The sequence below is a fragment of the Apus apus genome, chromosome 2 (genome assembly GCF_020740795.1).
Source record: "Apus apus isolate bApuApu2 chromosome 2, bApuApu2.pri.cur, whole genome shotgun sequence".
Lineage (NCBI taxonomy): Eukaryota > Metazoa > Chordata > Aves > Apodiformes > Apodidae > Apus > Apus apus.
Window position 1 is genome coordinate 108824645 of NC_067283.1, and position 20657 is coordinate 108845301.

Sequence of the window (20657 nt, forward strand, 5' to 3'; positions counted from 1 at the left end):
GACGAGCGTAACCTCGGTTCTGTGGCAGTGCATGACATGAGCAGAGCTCGTGGCAAGCTCTTCACGCTGCATCATGACCCAGGTACTTGGGCTGCCCACCGCAGGGGCACACTAAGCCCCCCTCCCTCGGGACAGCAATTAAGTCTGACCTGGACACTAACAAGCACAAGGCGGTCCCAGAGCAGCACTGCGCATGCGCGGGGCGGCTGCGTGCTGGCGGAAGGAAGGGCAGCGGCTTCACCCGCCACTCCCGCGCAGGCTCCCCCGCCGGCGCATGCGCGGAGGGCCGGGCCGCTGGCGGCCGTGCCCCGCCTGCCCTCCGGGCGCCATGGCGGCGGGGGAGGCGGCGGCGGCCCAGCAGCAAGTGAGCGGCGGCGGGGGTGAGGAGGGCTGCGGGGAGCGGCTGCCCTGCGCTCGGCCGGCCCCTGTCCGGCCGGCCGTGCCCTCGGGCGGGCCGTGTGAGCGCCTGGCGAGCCCCGGCCCGGCGGGGAGGTCTGCGCCCGCGGTGCGCAGCGCGGCAGCGCCGGCCTCTCTTGCTCAGGCGCGTCCGCACGGGTGTCCCAGCTGGGATGGTTAGGGTCGAGGTGGAAGGAGGCTCCCCGCCTTTAACGGAGTGTGCTGGGTGGCTTCGCTCGCTCTTCCTCGGTAAGAGCCGGCACCGAGGCCTCGGGGTCTTTCCGCTGCGGGGGGACGGCCCGGCCCGGCCCGGCCCGGCCCGGCCCGGCGGGGGAGCCGCGGGGCGGTCTCGTAGCCGCTCCGGGGGCTCTGCTGACCTCGCCACCGCTGAGAGACACGGGATTATGCGCAGGAGAGCCGTCGCGTCTGCAGGAGAGCTGAGCAGAGGTTACCTGCGCTGTGAACGAGAGTGACAGAGCCCTGGGACAGGCTGCCCAGAGAGGCTGTGGAGTCTCCTTCGCTGGAGACATTCAGAACCCGCCTGGACACGTTCCTGTGTGATGTGCTCTGGGTGTTCCTGCTTGGCAGGGGGGTTGGACTGGATGATCTTTCGAGGTCGCTTCCAACCCCTAGGATCCTGTGATGCTGTGAATCGGGCCTCGATCCCCAGCGTGGGTGGCATTCCAGCGCAGGGAATCTGGGCGCATCTTTAAATCAGCTGTAGAAGAGCGAGGCTTAAAACTGTGATCGGCACGTGAGGCCGTGTGCTTTCTGGGGTTTATTTACTTTTGCGTAATGCTTTTTCTAGGTTGATGAAATTGAAGCCCTTTCGTCCATCTATGGTGAAGATTGGTGTGTTGTTGATGAAGATGAAAAAATCTATTGCATTACAATTAGCGATTGTTTGGATCAGCCAAAATGGACCCTCTGTCTGCAGGTACAGTGATGTTTAGAAGTCTGGCACAGAACTTGCAGTTGCAACGTCTTGTGCCTGCATGAAACCCTTTTAAATAGGATTCATTATTTACTCAGATGGATTAAGGAGCTTTTGAAATGGAATCTGTGATAGACTTTTCAGTGATTGTTCCTGTAATGCATCAGTGTGCTTGTGATGTTCTCAGTAGTCACAAATTTCAGTTCTACACCTGAGAAAAACTAAGTTCAGTGTTTTTCTCCAAAGACTAATTTTTAAAATATTTTTTACATTGACTTTATGTATGACACCTCAGTGAATCTGCTGCAGTTGCTTCTAGATTTACGTTCTGGAACGTGTGGAGACAAAATTAAATTCAGATCAACTTACTGGAATTCTAAAAACAGATATCCAGGTTTTCTTATAATTCTGTAACAACAGAGCCAACTATTTTCTAAATTTGTAACAATGACTAGTGCTGGACACCAGAGTATCAGTAAAGCTCAGCTAGCTGAGTGGAGTAGTCCAGTGAATACTTCTGAATTTCTTTCAGGTGATTTTGCCACCAGGATATCCAACTGCAGAGCCACCTATTTATCAACTAAAGTAAGTTTTCTTCCAAACATTTGTTTCTTTTCTGAATTACCACTGTTAATTGCTTACAGTGTAAGCTGAAGTATAATTAAGATGACTCCTTGAACGAAAGTACACCAGGCATGGGGATGTTTCCAGTCAGAATATTCTGTTCTTTCTCCTGAGTTAGCCTCACGGAGATCCCTTTGACAGTTTGCTTTCTTCCCTCAATTCTAATTCTTGCAGCATTATTTTGTGGCAAGACAGCAACTAGACCGTGGAGGTCTGGTGGCTGCTGTCTGTTGTGTTGGACAGCGATGCCTTATCACTTCCTTGGGTGAACCCCTCATGTCCTTGTTTCAAATTGTAAGGCACGCTTCTCATCTGAGCGCTGACTCCTGCTGGCATGGAGCCATGGCATGTGCCATCTTCCTCTTTTCCTCCCCTTCTCTCCCCTTGTCTCCTGTTATGTAAACAAGATGGGAATGGAGACGTGTAAGCCAGGTCCCTGATATGAATGACAGAGAGACCTGCAGGGCATCACACATGGCATATCCACTGAGTTTTGGTCAGCAGTATTGGCAAGGCAATACAAAATAGTGCTGGTAAAATTCAGGCAAACTTAAAAGTTTAACATGAGGCCAGGAGGATACAGTTAGAGAACTTGAAAGGTAATTCTAAATATAGTAGGTACTATGGTGCTGAAGGAATTGGAGAGGTAAACTGGTGTAAGGTGACTCTGGAGTGACAGTGGCCTACCATGCATGGAGAATGAGTCCAGCTTTCTTACCCAGGGTAAGAAATGGCAGCCCAAGATGGGAGTCTTGAAGGAGAAGTGGGTGATTGTGCCTTTACCAAGATGCTTACAACTGCAATCGTGTTAAGTGGAAATGATTTACCGTGTTTTATTTGTAAGGTGCTTACCACATTTATTTTAAAATGAAAGTTTGTTGAGATGTTGGAATCAAGAGTATGGGCACAATTTTCATTGTATTTCTTTTCATTCTAGTGCCCCTTGGCTTCAAGGACAAGATTACACGGAACTAGCAAATAGTTTGGAAGAAATATATGTGTAAGTTAGAGACTGGAATATAATAAAAGCAGACCATGTGTTTTCAGTTTCATGCACTGCTTGATGTATGCTTTCAGGTACCCACATAAACTAGTGATTGTGAAGTGGTTGCTGCAATAGCCATAAACCAGAAAGTTTCTTTCATAAATCTGACAGTTAAAGATGCTATTTTGCAAGAACAAATTGTGTTAAACTGACAAGTTTCTTTTATGTTGTTTAGACCTGGTTTTCTGTAAGGATAGAAGGCTTCGTTTTGACTCCTAATAGAACAGACTCCCTTTAGAATCTGTGAGATTGCTTGTGAGTTGGTACTATGAAGGAGGAGATTTCTGCAGTGGTTCTGTGCTTGAATGTTAAACTGCAGGATGTTAAAGCATTTATTCCTGTCTTAGAGCATAAGTGGCAAAACAGTTTTTCTTAAAAGATAGCTAAGGGATAAGTAGGTTTTAAAACAAATTAAACACATGTGGAATCTGTTAACTAGAATCTGTATCACAGCTGACTGTTTATTATCACACTGCGCAGCTAACAACAACTCATAATGAATGCATGAGAATAAATGGAATGCTTAGAAGTGCTCGAATTAATGTGGTTTTGAATTGCTGTGAAATTGGAGTAGTTGATGCAGTAATTTTATATGGTTTATTCAATTCTTTCAGATCCCGAATATAATATAAACTAAATGAAATGAAAACATGTCAGAAGGAAGCACAGTCATGCCTAAAATGCTGTAATGTGAACATCTTGTATAATAAATGGTTTTTAATGCCATAAAATAAGGAAGAGAGCACTTCGCTTGCATGATGTTTTTTTTATCTGTTTACTCATTTACTTTGATTAACTGGGTTTCTTATCTAATGAACCAACAGATAATTTAAACAAGTAAAATTGAAGTGTTAAAAATGCACTAGGATTTTAAGTGAAAAGTTCTATAGGATCCTATTAACCATAGTTGTTCAGTGGAGCAAAAGGAAAGAGAATTGTTCTTAACTCTGTCCACATTCATGGGATTTGCTGGAGTCTCTACCAGAGGTAGATCTGCTTTAGGTGATTCTTCAAAAGTCCTTAGCAACTGGTGCAAGTTGCCACATGAGGACTATGAAGAGAAACAGCATGGTTGTGAAGCAGCTTTTTCTTTTTCCCTCTCTCCCCTCCCTCTCTCCCTCCTGCAGTCTTGTAGGCTGTTAAACTTTGCTAGTTGCATCAGTCCCTTGCAGCTCTGTTCTGTCTGTATCACTTGCTGTTCAGGACTCTCACTGGTCTCTTGTTTTTGTTTGTTCAGCAGGAAATGAATGCATTTATACTTTAGGCCATATATGTATGTAATATGTAATGTATGCATTTATTTTAACCTGTTTAAAAACCTTTTGGAGTAGTCACTGGTGTGCACAGTGTTTGTGAAAACCTTTTATCTCTAATGTCTACGTAGTTGTCAGATGAACAGAGGTACTCTGCATTGTTTACATAGTGTGTTTTACCAGGTTTCTAGTCTCTAATGGTCTAAATTGATAGTTCTGCAATCTGAAACAGTAAGAGCTATATTGTCAGTCAATAAGTTGTCTTCTTAAGGAGGTGGAAAAAGCAGAGAATTATACATCACAAGTTTGTTTTGGGACATCCAAAGTTCTTGAAAATGTAGGAAATGTTTGCGTTTCTTTTTTGTTGGTTTGTGGTTTGTTGTCAGTTGTTTGTTTTGGTTGTTTGGGTTTGTTTTTTTTTGTTATCCCAGTTATTGTTCTGGTAAGACTTCAGTCAAAAGCTTTGTTTCATGACTTAGACACATGTGACAAGAAAAATAACAGTATAGAAAGGTAATCTTTCAGACTAAGTGTAATTTTTGAATAGGCAGAAACTGAAATTGGGTTATAGCTGAAGAAATCGCTGTTTACTTGCACAAACAGAGAAATCTTATTCATTGTCTAATCTCTCTCATTCCATCATTAAAACAAAAACAGTTTTTCATGAATGAAAGTTGTGCTTTGTATGATGAGAAGCAGGATGAAATCAGAGTGTAGAATTGATCTGGTGTCTGCCCAGATTTTGAAGACAGAGCTATGAGTTTATAAACACCTTGTTTTTGCTTGAATATTTTTCTTAAAATATGTACATTTGTTTTAATTTCTGATTGTATTCAGTAGTAGTGCTGTATGCCTTAAGCAAAATAAGGGTTTAAAAATGTAACTTTGTAAATTTGTAAAAATGTAATTATGGGAGGCCCCAGATGGTGGCAGCAAGAAAAAAATTTATGAGAAATCGTGAGTTGCCTAAGGTCCTAAATCTTTAGTTTTGTTTTTGAGACAAATGCGCACCGCTCACAACATACTAAAATATAATTGCAAAGGCAACTTTTCAGGACACCATTTTAAGTATGTTTTGGGTTATCTGGGTCATGCAGCATTTCTTAACTGAATATACATATAAAAAATGTGTTTATCCCATCCTCGCCCAGTACCTTAGCACATGCCTGAGCCCCCTGACTAAGAACTCCTAGACCTAATTCTTACCTCCCTGTTCTATGGAAGGGCTTCTTACCCAAACAGTAGCCTATCAGCCCAGTGCTCCACAGTGTCTACTGCACTGACCTGCTTTCCCAAAACAGGAAGGGAAGGAGTCCCCTGCAGCCACGGAGCAGCTGAAGGAGCTCACCACTGGCAGCAGAGTACTTTTTGTAGACAAATCTGATCCAGAACAAGCTCTAAGGCTAGACATCCTGGCTTAGCATTCTTTTGAAAATGCTGAGGATTGAGAGTTGCTTTCCCTTTCTTTAGTGGCCAGAAAGTTTCAGTCCGTTGCCTATTTTCCTCCAGTATTGGTGCTTCTCATGTTAAAAAAAAAAAAAAGGCAAATAAAAGCAATCCAGAAAGAGAGTATGTAATGATGCAGATATCATATGTTTTTACCTGGTGAACTACTGAGACAGAGCTTTCCACAAGCTTGTCTTAAGCTCTTTATCTCACTAGAATATAGTCTTCTATTTCTGCATATCTGAAATCTGTATGTTATTTGGTGTCCTTTCCATGTGGAATTATTCTCCATTCACTGTGAGTTTTAATTTCCAGACAGAACCTTGGTGAATGTATACTTTATTTATGGGTGGAGAAGATACGAGAAGTTCTGATAGAAAAAGCGCAGACGTCAGATCCAGGTACTTCAGAAAATATATGGGTTTTTCAGTTTACTGCCTGTTCAACTGCAAAGCAAGATTTCATTGCCAGCCAAAGCTTTATACCCAATTTTGTATTGGATCTAAATAACAGAAAACAGTCCCCAGGGTCATGGCTTACTGTTTTACAGTTATAGCTTCCCTTTTTAAAAATCAATAGGAGAAAAAAATGGAGTGGGGTGGCCTCCATGCACTAGAACAAAGTCCTAATTTCTCTCAGGAATTAAATAAATTGCATGAAAGTGTGCTGCACACAGCTACCTTATGCACTGTCCTCTTTTGCAAAGGAATAATTCATATCAGTAATTAATTTCTTGTGCTGTATGCGCTCTTGGAGGATTGGAATTAGTCTTAAGAGAGACTTCAGTGGGACATGGTCAAATGACCAAATATTCCATTCTTAATTGCATTTTGCTATATTGGGATGAGAAGTTCATGATTACTAGTATTGCAGTGATTCTTCTGCTGTTACTCTTCAATGATAGAGTTTTTGTATATTTACAATTGTTCTATCAAAAAGTGGTGGGGTTTTTGGTGGGGTTTTTTTGGTGCATCAAAATGCATAACTTCTGTGGAATGCGTGACTGACATGCATGCCTGCATGCACTTGTGGCAGAAGGAAGTCACGGGATCATGGAATTGTTGGAGTTGGAAGGGACCTCTAGAGATCATCTAGTCCAAGCCTCTACCCCCTGCTAAAGCAGGATTCCCTAGAGCACATCACTCGGGACTGCATCCTGGCAGGTCTTGAATATTTTCAGAGAAGGGGACTTCACAACCTCCCTGGGCAGCCTGTTCCAGGGCTCTGTCACCCTCACTGTAAAGAAGTTTTTCCCTCATATTTAAATGGAACTTCCTGTGTTCTAGTTTGTGCCCATTGCCCCTCGTCTGTCACTGGGAGCTATGGAAGAGAGTCTGGCTTCATCCTCCTTGCACCCACCATTTAGGTACTTGTGGGGATTAATAAGGTCTCCCCTCAGCCTTCTCTTCTCCAGGCTGAAGAGTCACAGCTCTCTCTGCCTTTCCTCATGAAGAAGGTGCTCCAATCCCCCAGTCATCTTTGTTGCCCTATGCTGGACTCTCTCTATTAGTTCCCTGTCTTTTTTGAACTGGGAAGCCTAGGAATGGATGCAGTATTCCAGCTGTGGCCTCATCAGGGCGGAGTAGAGAGGGAGAATGACCTCTCTTGACCTACTGGCCACACTCTCCTCCAGGATTCCATTGGCCTTCTTGGTGTCAAGGGCACATAAATAGGAGTATTTTTCTATGTGGTGGATGTTAGCTTAGTACTATGAGCAATAAAAGAATGATGATGAACAAATATTTATTTTACACTCTTCATTATAAGATCCAGTTTTAGTCTTTCAAGAAACTGTGCATTTTGTTGCTGCATTGCAGAAATTTTAAAAGTAGTTTTTCATTGACAGGATTAAAGGAGTGTAGAGTGAGAAGTGAAAGTTATACTGACAATATTGTAAGTTTGTTGGGGTATTCTGACAGTAACCTTGTAGCTTCTACTTAATATGTATAGTTATTTTTCTAAGCCTCTTGAACATGCTGTATCACTCCTCTGCATTTTCAATGCAAATACCTGTGTTGCAAAGACTGTATCATCACCACATCATAGGCCCTCTAAATAGGAAATTAGACTGAGATCTATTAACTTGTGTGGCTGATTCCCCCTAAATCCAGTTGCCAGAACATTAACTGTGTGTGATATTTACTCTTTGCTATTGACTTTTACTTTTTGTATGTCCTATGCATGAAGGAAAATAGGATTTTGGGAATCACAGAGTGCTTGAAACTTACCCAGAGAGATGTTCCAATATAGCAAGTTTATAACCTCATTTAGTAGCATTGAGCAACAGGTCTACATTTTTCCCCAAAGGACCAGTAAATTACTGGAATTTTTGTGAAATAGCTAGATTTGAAGTGGGAGGGGGTTGTAGCTGGGTTTGAACTAGTGGGGCATTGTTCTAGTATTAATGAAGACCAGAAGGCCTCCTGCCTCCCAAGGGTGCCACCAGCATGCTCAGCTTGCTCCCTGAAATGCCTGTGCACCAATGCATGCAGCATGGGGAATAAACAGGAGGAGTTAGAGGTCTGTGTGCACTCTAAGGGTTATGATCTGGTGGCAATTACAGGGACATGGTGAGACAGCTCACATGACTGGAATATGGTCATGGATGGCTGTGTTCTTTTTAGGAAAGATAGGTCAGCAAAGTGAGGTGGTGGAGTTGCTCTTTATGTGAGAGAGCAACTAGAATGTATTGAGTTCTGTCCAGGGGCCGATGAGGAGCAAGTGGAAAGTCTGTGGGTATGAATTAAGGGACAGGCTGGCATCGGTGGTACAGCTGTGGGGGTCTATTACAGACCTCCTTATCAGGATGAGGGGGTTGATGAGGCTTTCTACAGGCAGCTGAAAGCAGCCTCGCAACTACAGGCCTTGGTCCTCATGGGGGAATTTTACTACCCAGATATTTGCTGGAAGGCCTACACAGCCAGCCATTCACAGTCTAGGAGGTTCCTCCAGTGCACTGATGATAACTTCTTGATACAAATAGTGAACAAACCAACTAGGGAAGGAGCACTGCTGGATCTTGGGCTCACCAACAAGGAGGGTCTGGTTGAAGCCACGACGGTCAATGGCAGCCTTGGCTGCAGTGATCACGAGATGGTGGAGTGCAGGATCCTGTGTGGGAGGAACAGAATACCTAGCAGGACCAGAACCCTGGACTTCCACAGGGCCAACTTTGGCCTCTTCAATCAATTGTTAAGGGATATCTCCTGGGACAGGGTACTAGATGGTAAAGGGACTTAAGATAGTTGGTCAGCATTCAAGGACCACTTCTTGCAAGCTCAGGATCAGAGCATCCCAATGGGTAGGAAATGAAGTAAGGAAGCCAGGAGGCCCACATGGTTAAACTGCTGGGCAAACTCAAGTGGAAAAAGAATCTATGGATCATGGAAGGAGGGGCTGACCACTTGGGAGGAATATAGGACTGTTGTCAGAGGATGTAGGGAGGCAATAAGGAAAGCTAAGGCCTCCTTGGAAGTAAACTTTGCTAGGGAGGTCAAAGACAATAGAAAGGACTTCTTCAAATACATTGCAAATAGAACTACACTAGAGGCAATATAGGCCCACTGCTGAATGAGGTGGGTGCCCTGGAGACAGAGGATATAAAGAAGGCAGAGGTGCTGAATGCCTTCTTTGCCTCTGTCTTTACTGCTGCAGACTCTCCCCAGGAGCCCCAGATCCCTATAGCCCCAGAAGAAGTCAGGATGAAGGAGGAGTTTGCTTTGGTAGATGAGGATTGGGTTAGGGATCAGTTAAGCCATCTGGACATCTATAAATCGATGGGTCCGGATGGAATACACCCATGAGTGCTGAGGGAGCTGGTGGAGGTCATTGCTAGGCCACTCTCCATTATCTTTGGTAAGTCATGGGCAACAGGAGAGATGCCTGAGGACTGGAGGACAGCAAATGTCACTCCAGTCTACAAGAAAGGCAAGGAGGAGGACCCGGGTAACTATAGACCGGTCAGCCTCACCTCCATCCCTGGAAAGGTGATGAAACAACTTGTTCTTGCCACTATCTCTAGGCATATCAAGAATGAGGGAATCATTAAGAGCAGTCAGCATGGTTTTACCAGGGGGAAGTCATGTTTGACCAACCTTATAGCCTTCTATGAAGAAGTAACTAGGTGGGTAGATGATGGTAGAGCGGTAGATGTGGTTTATCTTGATTTCATTAAAGCATTTTACACTGTCTCCCACAGCATCCTCGTAGATAAGCTGAGGAAGTGTAGTCTTGATGATCAGGTGGTGAAGTGAATCATGAACTGGTTGAAAGGAAGAAGTCAGAGAGTTGTGGTCAATGGGACAGAATCTAGTTGGAGACCTGTGACGAGTGGAGTCCCTCAGGGGACAGTACTGGGACCGGTGATGTTCAATATTTTCATCAACGACCTGGGTGGGGGAACAGAGTGTGCCCTCAGCAAGTTTGCTGATGACACTAAACTGGAAGGAGTGGCTTACACACCAGAAGGCTGTGCTGCCATTCAGTGAGACCTGGACAGGCTGGAGAGTTGGGCAGGAAGAAACTTGATGAAATTCCACAAGGGCAAGTGTAGAGTCTTGCATCTGGAGAAGAATGACCCCATGTGCCAGTACAGGTTGGGGGCTGACCTGCTGGAGAGCAGTGTAGGAGAAAGGGACCTGGGGGTCCTGGTGGACAGGAGGATGACCATGAGCCAGCAATGTGCTCTTGTAGCCAAGAAGGCCAATGGCATCCTGGGGTGTATTAGGAGGGGTGTGGTTAGTAGGTCAAGGGAGGTTCTCCTCCCCCTCTCTTCTGCCTTGGTGAGGCCACATCTGGAATACTGTATCCAGTTCTGGGCCCCTCAGTTCAAGAAGGACAGGGAACTGCTTGAAAGAGTCCAGCACAGAGCCACAAAGATGATGAAGGGAGTGGAACATCTCCCTTATGAGGAAAGGCTGAGGGAGCTGGGTCTCTTTAGCTTGGAGGAGACTGAGGGGTGACCTCATCAATGTTTACAAATATGTAAAGGCCGGGTATAGGAGGACAGAACCAGGCTCTTCTCAGTGATGTCCAGTGATAGTACAAGGGGCAATGGGTGCAAACTGGAGAATAGGAGGTTCCATGTAAATGTGAAGAAAACCTTTTTTCACTGTGAGAGTGACAGAGCACTGGAACAGGCTGCCCAGAGAGGTTGTGGAGTCTCCTTTGCTGGAGACATTCAAAACCCTCCTGGACGTGTTCCTGTGTGATGTGCTGTAGGTGACCCTGCTCTGGCAGGGGGGTTGGACTAGATGGTCTTTTGAGGTCCCTTCCAACCCCTAAGATTCTGTGATTCTGTGATTCTGTTATTTTTGTCTCTAAATTCAGTTTATATTAATGTTATTATTGTAAAAGCTTAGTGGAAATGGTAAAAAGTATTCTTCTATTCTTCTTAGAAATAGTGTTAATTGGTATTGAAACAGAAGATACTATTTGGAGATTGCTTAACATGAGTGTTGTATTCCTATTCCTAAGCAAGATTATTCTTAGTACTGGACCAAGAATTTTGGGGTTTTGTTGTAATTAACATTACTATTCTGCATGTCACAGTCCTTAATGACAAACTGATATGAACTGAAAAGCCAGAAATTTTTGAGAAAAATAATTTGAAATTGAATCTTACTTTTCTCACCAAAAAATGTATAATACATTCTACTACTTGTATTTTAATAGATCCAGATACTAAGAAAACCAGTGAAGAAGTTGATGATGATGATGAAGAAGATGGTTTTCTCCTAGACTGTCAACCTGTTCAGGAAAATCCAATTAAAATGTTAAATTATGTTATGCCTGAAAGTCAAGAAGGTAAAAAAATGTGCCTTTGTTAATTCTGATGAAATAATTTAGTAGAGGGAAACCTTAAGATTCTGGTTTTCTGCTCAACTTTTCAGTATAATTAATAATGATACAATTAATAGTTAAGTCATAACAAATTATAATAACGATTAATAAGAAATGTAAAAAATTGTTGGTTCTGTATGTCATCTTGTGTACTTTAACAAATCCCATTTTTAAAGTTCAGTTGTTAATTACTTATGTAGCTGTATACATGGTTTCAGTACCCTTAAAAAAAAGTAAACGCTTGTTTGTGATCATTAGATGAAGAACTGCCACCCATACATCATGGAAATCCAATCACAGATCGAAGGAGTACTTTCCAGGCACATCTGGCTCCTGTCGTGACACCCAGACAAGTTAGTAGAGATCAATTTTACTTGTTTTGTCTGTACTTTGAGCTTGACAAAATAGTTCTGAAGTATTTGGGATTAGTCAAATATGTCTGTTTATCTGTCTTTACATTTTCGTGTGCTAATGTCTGAGTAGTCATCAGTTTCTCACTTTCACTTTCAGTTAAATAGTTCTAAACATCAGCTCTGCAGTGCTTCTGCCATTCTTTACCATTATGTGCATTAGATTTAAGACAACACTGAAATTTTACTTTTGAATGAAATCATAGAATCACAGAATGTCTTGGGTTGGAAGGGACCTCTAAGGGTCATCTAGTCCAACCCCCCTACCATAAGCAGGAACATCTCACACTAGAACAGATTGCTCAGAGCCCCATCAAGCCTGATCTTGAGTGTCTCCAGGGAATGCTGATATGTTTATTCTAATATATTTGGAAGCTACTGAGTCTATCAAGTGTGTATCAAATCCCCATTGTAAAAGGAAACTTATTTCTGTTGTTTTTTTTTTAAAGGTTAAGAGAGTTCTTGAAAAATTATATGAGAATAAGAAAATTGCAAGTGCTACCCACAACATATATGCATACAGGTGAGAGATGAGTAGTGATTTTTGGGGTTTTTTCCAGTGTTGTTTGATGTGAGTGCAGGACATGAAAAAAGTAAAATCCATCAAAGAAATTCCTTGCTATTAAATCTTGATGGGAGTAGGTTTCTTATTTGTATGGTAATGGTTTTAGGCTTTATTTTGAATGTGAAGTCAAGAAAGTAGACCATAAAGTAGCAAATATGTTAAAGATAGTAAGGCAGCATTAGGAATTAAAAAAGACTAAAAGTGAATTTGAGCATGTGTTGTTATACTTTGTGTAGTGTATGTGTGCATGGAAGTGCTACATCATCCTGAACTAAATGTATTTTTACTTGAGCAAAGTAATTGTTTTTCTTCTCAACCTCATATTTAGAAACAGCTGAATTTTTTTAGTTGAAATTAGAGTAGAAACAGAGAGTCTGATGCAGATATCTGGCATGTGATCTTTTAGCTGAAATACAAGAAACTTCAGGGAAAATGAGCAACAGGTTAAAATGAATTTGACAGTGATCTGTCTCTGGCAACATTTGTGAATGTTACTTAAGTGAAGCGGGTTGGTCTCAGTCCAGATAGTGTTGTAGGTATTCTGAAGGCTGCAAGTGACAGTAAAAGAAGCCCCTTTCATTAGTGGAGGAATCAGTAATCTGAAAAAGCATGTATAGACACTCATCCATTCATGCATGTCCTGGCATGATGCTAATGAGAAATGAGAGCAAGTGAAAGCTTACTTAGTAATTAAGTTACAGGTACCTAAGTAAAAGGTTTCTGTTAAGAGGGGATTTTTGTGGTTGCTGATAATAATCTGACTTCTTTCAGTCATGCTAACTAAATACACTTGAAAAAAGAAAGGGAAACATACTTACTGCTTTATATTTGTCATGTAGTACCAGGAGCCTCTTTGTCATTGTGTCACATGTATTAACTGAGTTTGGAAGTTATGAAATCAATTGGTAGCAAATACAGACTTCTGAGCATTACTTCTGGAAAATTAGACCTGGGTGGCTGTCCTGTATATGGAGCAATACATACAAAGTTTCCTGGAGTGCCACCTGAGGAAGATGTCAAGGAGAATCTGAAGGTGAATTTCAGTAATAGTTTCACACTGCTGCTGAAATATAGACCTAACTATTAATAATATTTTTGTCCAAGTTCTTACAACTTATTGATGAGTACCATAATTTGAACCTGTATCTGATAGAGTTGGTTTCAGCTAGGTGTAATTATTAGGCTAAAAATGTAAGGATTTTTCTCATTAGGGACTTTATACTGGTAATAAGTCTGGAGTTAACCTGAAGTAGCTAAAGTCTATGTAAAAACTTCTCAAAACTTGTTCTACTGTACAGATTTGTGGTTTACCTTAAGCCTCATCCTGTTTTCATGTACATGGCCTTAGCACAGAGGTAGAATTGATATACATGCATACAAAAGATCCCTGAGACTTCATCAATCATGAAGTTTTAAAATCTATTTAATTTTACTTTTTTTCTTTCTAAGAATATACTGTGAAGATAAGCAGACATTCTTACAGGATTGTGAAGATGATGGGGAAACAGCAGCAGGTGGACGTCTTCTTCATCTTATGCAGGTTATAGAAATTTATCTTTGACTTCTGGAAATCTTGAACAGATTTTTACAGAATAGTAGAGAATTGTCATGGTTGGAAAGGACCTCTGAGATCACTGAATTCAACCATCAACACAAAAAACCCCACACCCTTAACAAACACAAACAACCACACACACTCCACCAGAAAACACCCACAAAAAACAACAACAAAACCCTACAACCTTGGCCACTAGAGCATGCCCTGAAGTGCCACATCTACACTTTTCTTGAACACCTCCAAGGATGGTGACTCAACCACCTCCCTGGGCAGGCTGTTCCGGTGTCTGACCACTCTTTCAGTATAGAAATTCTTTCTAATATCCAATCTAAACCTCCCCTGCTGCAACTTCAGGCCATTTTCTCTAGTCCTGTCATTATTTACTTGGGAGAAGAGGCCAACAACTGACCTCCCTACAGCCTCCTTTCAGGTAGTTGTAGAGGGCGATGAGGTGTCCCCTCAGCCTCTTCTCCAAACTAAACGTTCCCAGCTGCCTCAGCTGCTTCTCATATGACTTGTTCTGTAGATCCTTCACCAGCTTGGTAGCTCTCCTCTGGACATGCTCCAGCACCTCAATGTACTTCTTACAGTGAAGGGCCCAGAACTGAACACAGCACTTGAGGTGCAACCTCACCAGTGCTGAGTACAGCGGCACAATCACTTCCCTAGTCCTGCTGGCCATGCTATTCCTGATACGGACCAGGATGCTGCTGGGCACACTGCTGCCAGCTGTCTGTTAACACTCCTAAATCCCTCTCTGCTGAGCAGCTCTCTGGCCACTCTTCCCCAGGCCTGTAGTGTTGCCAGGGGTTGTTGTGGCCAATATGCAGGACTCTGCACTTGGCCTTATTGAACCTCATACAGTTGGCCTTGATCCAGCCTGTCCAGGCCCCTCTGCAGTGCCTTTGTTACCCTCAAGTGAATCAACATTTCCACCAAATTTGGTGGTGTCTGCAAACTTACTGAGGGTGCACTCAATCCCCTCATCCAGATAATTGGTAAAGATATTGAACAAAAATCACTACAATGTAAATAAACTTGTAGAAGATCATTTTAATTCTTGCTTTGCTCTTAGCCAAATAAATTACTACTCTCTCAAAGATGACAGAAAAAACACAATCTGTTGCATGCAGGTAGTAAGTTGGGATGTCCAGGTCTCGGATCACAGACTTGGAAAAGTGAGTATGAAGTGGTAGGTAGTAGTAATAGTTTGAATAGTTTAAAGGAGAAATAAGTTTTGATTCCTCTGCTTATTATGTGGTATAAGGTATATAGAAAATGAAGGCTGGAAGAAGCTGATTGGCAGAATATAAGAGCTGACCTATGCAAAGCCTTTCATTCAGTTCCCTCAAATATTTGTAATAAAAACACTTTTATTTGAAATAGCAGAATGGAGTTTCAAATGCAAAAGGTAGAGGAGGTGAAGGAGTTAAGTTTTTTTGATTGTTTAATCTGTTTCTTCATGCTATTTCTTATTCTGTATCCTTAGCATGTATTTTAGTTTTCAAGCGTTGAAATAATATTCCCTTGGCAAAGTTGCTACTCAATGTGAATTGAGATTGATACATTTTGATTCACTAGCATGATGCAAGCCCTAGTAAAACCATAAATAAAGTAGCATAACTACAGGGAACAGCTGGGTACATCTTATGCAGTGCCTTAAGTCACTTAGCTATGTCAGCACACTAATTATTCTTTTTAATTTTGATTTTCAGATTGAAGTTACAACAAGGGTTTTCTTTTCCCATCCTTTGCTTGCTTGTAGTTCTGTTGCTTAATGTGTTGCCTTTTTAAAAATTTATTTCAAAGCTGCTTTTTTTTTTTTTTTAAATGCAATTGATGGAACTTTTTTGGCTTTTTTCACTTAGAAGTTTTTGAAACTTTGTAACTCAAACCTGACTTGGGATGGCAAACTTGCTTTATATAATATATGCAAGTATATGTAGTAAGTGTGAAAACATTAGTATAATAAAAGCAATGTAGGTAAACAACTTTGCAGTTACTGTACCTGAGTTTGTTCCAGCTTTTTCTCAGCATGCTATTGTGTGCTTTAGAAAGTTCTATATGTATATATGAAAGTTTTGTAATGTATATATTTGAAAGACTTACAGTGTCTAGACACTTAACATTCCACAGAAATCCAGTTTAGAAAGTGACATGATGTTTCCCTTTTCAAAAGTGGATGTGTCTAAATCATATGGATCATCTCTCTCCATCTGTAGTCCATGTTACTTGGAATATTTTTGCTTTGGAAGAGTACTGCTGCAGTGATAAGAAAAACGCAATTTTCACTCATAGGAAAAGATTAAGATATTTTATGGGCTGATTTCTAGGTATTCACAGTCTTGTAGTTTTTCTGTTACAAGCCCTTACAACATTTGATAGAGGCATGAAAATCATGTGGTTTAAACACACTTATTATTGCTGTACTTAACAGTTCTTCTGCATTAGAAATCTTATCTTGTGTCAGATAAACCTAGCACTTCAGTCAAGATAGCACCTTCTGGTTACCAGAAACTGTATTTTAGATTAATTCTTTTTAACCTAGGGTTAAAAAATTTCCCAACCGTGCTTAGCATCCTGTTTACTGTGCACAGTTGCTATACATAGATTTTATGGCAAATGTGTAGAGTAGAAAACCTGCCCAAATACTTTTTTTTTTTTTTTTTTTACCTTATAGTTTTAGTTTTAAAATTGTAAGAAAATTGGTGTTTTCACCATGGTAGAGTCTTTTAATATTATTGCTCAAATTAGTCAAATATATTTATTTTTCTGGTTAATGGAGATATGAATGGTCATTAACATGCTTTCTTGATAGTTAGCTCTTAAGGTGTTTTTTTCACTTCCACCAAACCACCCTGATATCTTGCAGACCAGTGTTTTCATTCAGTCTTATGCAAATAAACCTGTGTTTGCTCTGTCTGGCTCCAAGCCATCTGGCTGCATTAGTTTTGCACAGCACAGGACTTCAGAGAAAGCAGAGATTCCAGATGCCTTAGTTTAAGGGTCAGATTCAGGATCACGGTCACTAACCATGCAAGACAAATTGGAGCAAAAATGTGAACTGGTGATTGTCACTCCCGATTCCCATGCAGTAAATGTGTATCTTTATTTTGACAAGATACATGCTTCTCTCTGATACTTAGTCTGCTGGCATTCCCTGTGTGACTAGTGTTTGCTGATGATGGGGAGATCTTGAGGACAGAATTGCTGTAGGGAGAAATAAATGCTAGTTTTCAAGTCTAGTCAAGTCACATTTAAATTTTGTGAAAAATAAAGCTAAGGCCTTCCAAGTTTCTTGCTTTTAATTACAGTAAAATACTAATCACTTCTGTTTAACTCTCTACTTGACCTTATTACTTTGTCTTAAGCTATATAAAGGTTGTCCTTTCAATCCTAATTGCTAATGCAATTATTTCATGTTGTGTGAACTTTATATATGCCTTTTTGAATTCAGAAATCTTCTGCTCTGTCTCAAACCTGGGAAGTGCAGAGGTTTTTATGTATTACCCAGGTGCTGTCCTGCACGTGGCAACAGTACTAGCTCATGACATTTTAGGTATTGATATGAATCACCTGGCTGTTATTAGCCTCATCTACTAACACTTCCAAAAATGTGCAAAGACAGTCAGCTTAGTATTCTCTGGAAATAATGATTTGTTACGTCAAAGAATAATAATGTAACTCAGTAATGTTCCCTTTAAGTAATGCCTGAAGCCTTTGATACATGCATGAGCAACTGTAGCGCATGTGCAATAGCTTTACAGTCTTTCTGAAGGATATATTGAAAAATTTCACTTTGAATTTACTTTTGAGTAGGAGCTTGGAGAGAGACTTAATACAACTGCTGACTTGTCATTATTTGTTACCCTCTGCTAACAAATATGTGATGCAGACCTGGCTATAGATTCTTAAAAATGCAAGATAGTTGTGTTTTTCTGTTTAAAGTAGTAAAAGCAGTTTAATAAAACATAATTTATTTCTTTTTTTAACAGATTTTGAATGTCCACAATGTGTTAGTTGTTGTATCCCGCTGGTATGGAGGCATTCTTCTAGGACCAGATCGTTTTAAACATATAAACAATTGTGCAAGAAATGTACTTGTGGAATACCACTATGTACATTCAGTGGTAAGTTTCTGCCACTTAGAATGAAGGTATTTAAATTCATGTGAACTTGTGTAAATTGTTGCTGTTAGATGAAGTCAGAAGTACTGCCTGTGTCATCCTCTGTTTGCTTTGATGCACTGATAGTATGCATAGAATCAGCACAAAGAGTCCTGAACAACTGCCAAAGAAGTGTAGCAGCCATTGAGGAACGTGGTGCAGAACACACATGTGAGGGTTGGGGGAGGATGGGAAGGGGAGATGCCTCTTTCTGCACATTCAGAATGCTGGAAGCTGCTTCTTACTTGTGCCACCAGTTCTAGTGTGTGAGCAGACATAAGTATGGGAACTGCTGTAACTAGTAGGCATTTTAAAAAGTGAAAGCTCTATTAGATCTCAACCAGTTTTCAGAATTACAGGGGTTAGATGCAATTTAAAAACAAATGCCTAGACTAGAAGAATTCAAGCAAAATACAATTGACTGTTCTAGAAGAGAGTAAGGGAAAATGTTTCAGGGGTGTTTAAACAACTGGGAAAACAAAGTTCCAAATGAGTTTAAATGGCATTTTTCTTCTTAAGGGACTTGTGTCATTTAATAATCTAATATTCTTAATTTTCAACATTACTTCATCCTCAGAACAGCATATTAGATGTGCCTATGTACATTATAGTATCTAAGTGCTAACAATAGAAAGTTGAAGACAGTAGGAAAGAATTACTAATGGATACTTTAAAAAGTATGAAACCATCATTTTTTTATATGCAAGTATCTAAGATTGCTGTGGCTGAAAGCTGAGTATTCTTCCCCATTTATCCCCCTGCACTTTTCAGTTACTTGCTTTTTGCATTTCAGAGGTGCTTGAATCTACTTACTGATTTATCTTCTTGTCAGTTCATCTTATTTGAATGCATTGCCCATAAAATGAAAGGAAGATCTTACAAGATTTTTAAGCATTTACCCTCAAGTGAAGGTTTAGTACCAAAAATTACTTATTTTCTGTTTTTAACAACTTAAATCAAACTGTGTTTCTTCATTGTGTATTAAAATATATGTTTTGTTACCAGTGTCCGTCAGAAAAATAACAGGTGGAACTTATGCTAATTATCTTTCTAGTGCTATAATATGACTTTTAAAAAAAATGCTCTTTTGGCTAACTCTCTTTAGAACAGCAGAATTCAAACATCTTGTTAGGGTCCATTTCCCTCCCATACTCAAGAGTTAGAAGAGAGAAGATCAAAATGTCCCAGGTTCTGTAAGGTGTAGTGGCAGAGTCCTTCACTATTTTGAGGAGCGCTTGTGATGAATGCCTGCTGAAGAAAAATCTGTTTTTTTCAGAATTGGCAGTCAGAGTAAGAGGTACAATACCATGCTGATCCAGCAAGACTGGCAAAATTTTGTTTTTCCCAGCATAGGATTGTTTCAGTTAGGGAAGCAATTTTAATGTATTGGTGTACTGTGTATCTCTTGATAAGACCACAACCGCACTCAAAGTAGTTTTGCAGTGTAGTCTACATGTATTCCTATACTGGTAACCCCTTCCTTGTGTGGAAATGGCTTAGATTATTTTTACAATGCATACTTCTGTTGACATAGCTATGTCTGTAATTTTATCATTACTGAAAGGCAGAAGTTTATAACTAGCAAGATAAGCAGATTAAAAAAAAATAAAAATAAATTGAGTAGTTGAATATTATAAACCTTATAACTGTTGAAAGTCCCAGTTAACTACAGGCACTGTTCATATGAAAAATAATTTCCATGGGTGGCACTGAGGATGCTCACAGTATATAAGAATGTTGATTAAATTTTTTAATGTTTCTTTTTCATTTCAGGATGAGTCATCTAAACAAGCAGGAAAGAGCAAAAAGATAAGGAAGGACAACAAGAAGAGAACATAACGGTGTTTTTTAAAAACTGTAAAAGATTATTTTGCACATATTTATACAAAGAAAACATGGACACTATTGCTTTATCCACAAAAGACCTTTTGTATTAAAAAAAGAATTCAGTAAAGCTACAGATGTAATTTCAGCTTGTTCTGTGAATTCTTCTGCTGTTACAAAATAGAGCTTAAATACAAGTTTTCTGTGTTATACATTTCAGCTCCTGGCTTTGAGGGTGTTTTAGCATCTGAAACCATTTACCCATCCCACCCCCTCCCATCCAATGATGGTTGACTAATTCAAAGTGGGGATTACTTATTGTCACCGTTTGACTCAGGTCCGACAACAATGCTCTCGATCCCCTCCCCCCCCCACCCAGGTAGGGAAGGAGAGAGAGAAAAAGAGAGAGACTTGGCCGGATTGAAAACTAAACTACACAGCTTTAATTAAAACACTAATGAATCATACAAGAAAATATATACAATTATATACAGATATACTCAGATATGGGCAAAAGCCTCTCGCCTCCCCCCACCCCCAGCAACTCCCACAGCACTCCCCTGAACTGGGAAGAGTCCCGAGGAATCCTGGAGCT

General features: G+C 40.8%; 1 protein-coding gene across 5 annotated transcripts; it reads left to right on the plus strand.

Annotated features, from left to right (window-relative positions):
* Positions 1–285: 285 nt before the first annotated feature.
* On the plus strand, positions 286–20205 carry IMPACT (impact RWD domain protein). Of its 5 annotated transcripts, none has more exons than XM_051611055.1 (13): positions 286–364; positions 1205–1333; positions 1863–1915; positions 2892–2954; positions 6014–6099; positions 11372–11503; positions 11798–11892; positions 12399–12472; positions 13964–14054; positions 15206–15250; positions 18068–18202; positions 19032–19149; positions 20012–20080. In XM_051611055.1, exons 1-13 carry the CDS (start codon positions 329–331, stop codon positions 20014–20016), a joined length of 1062 nt encoding a protein of 353 aa, XP_051467015.1. In that variant the 5' UTR covers positions 286–328; the 3' UTR covers positions 20017–20080. The 5 variants fall into 5 exon arrangements, with proteins under 5 accessions (XP_051467015.1, XP_051467016.1, XP_051467018.1 ...); XM_051611056.1 differs by having other exon boundaries at positions 19071–19149; XM_051611058.1 differs by lacking the exon at positions 19032–19149 and having other exon boundaries at positions 20012–20205.
* The last annotated feature ends 452 nt before the right edge of the window (positions 20206–20657 follow it).

Bases quoted from the DNA above. Each gene is read 5' to 3' on its own strand.
- IMPACT (XM_051611055.1), top strand. From the start codon at position 329: ATGGCGGCGGGGGAGGCGGCGGCGGCCCAGCAGCAA. The intron at 14,055-15,205 runs GTTATAGAAATT...TGTTGCATGCAG, and splicing joins GTCTTCTTCATCTTATGCAG to GTAGTAAGTTGGGATGTCCA. The intron at 15,251-18,067 runs GTGAGTATGAAG...TTTTTTTAACAG, and splicing joins CGGATCACAGACTTGGAAAA to ATTTTGAATGTCCACAATGT.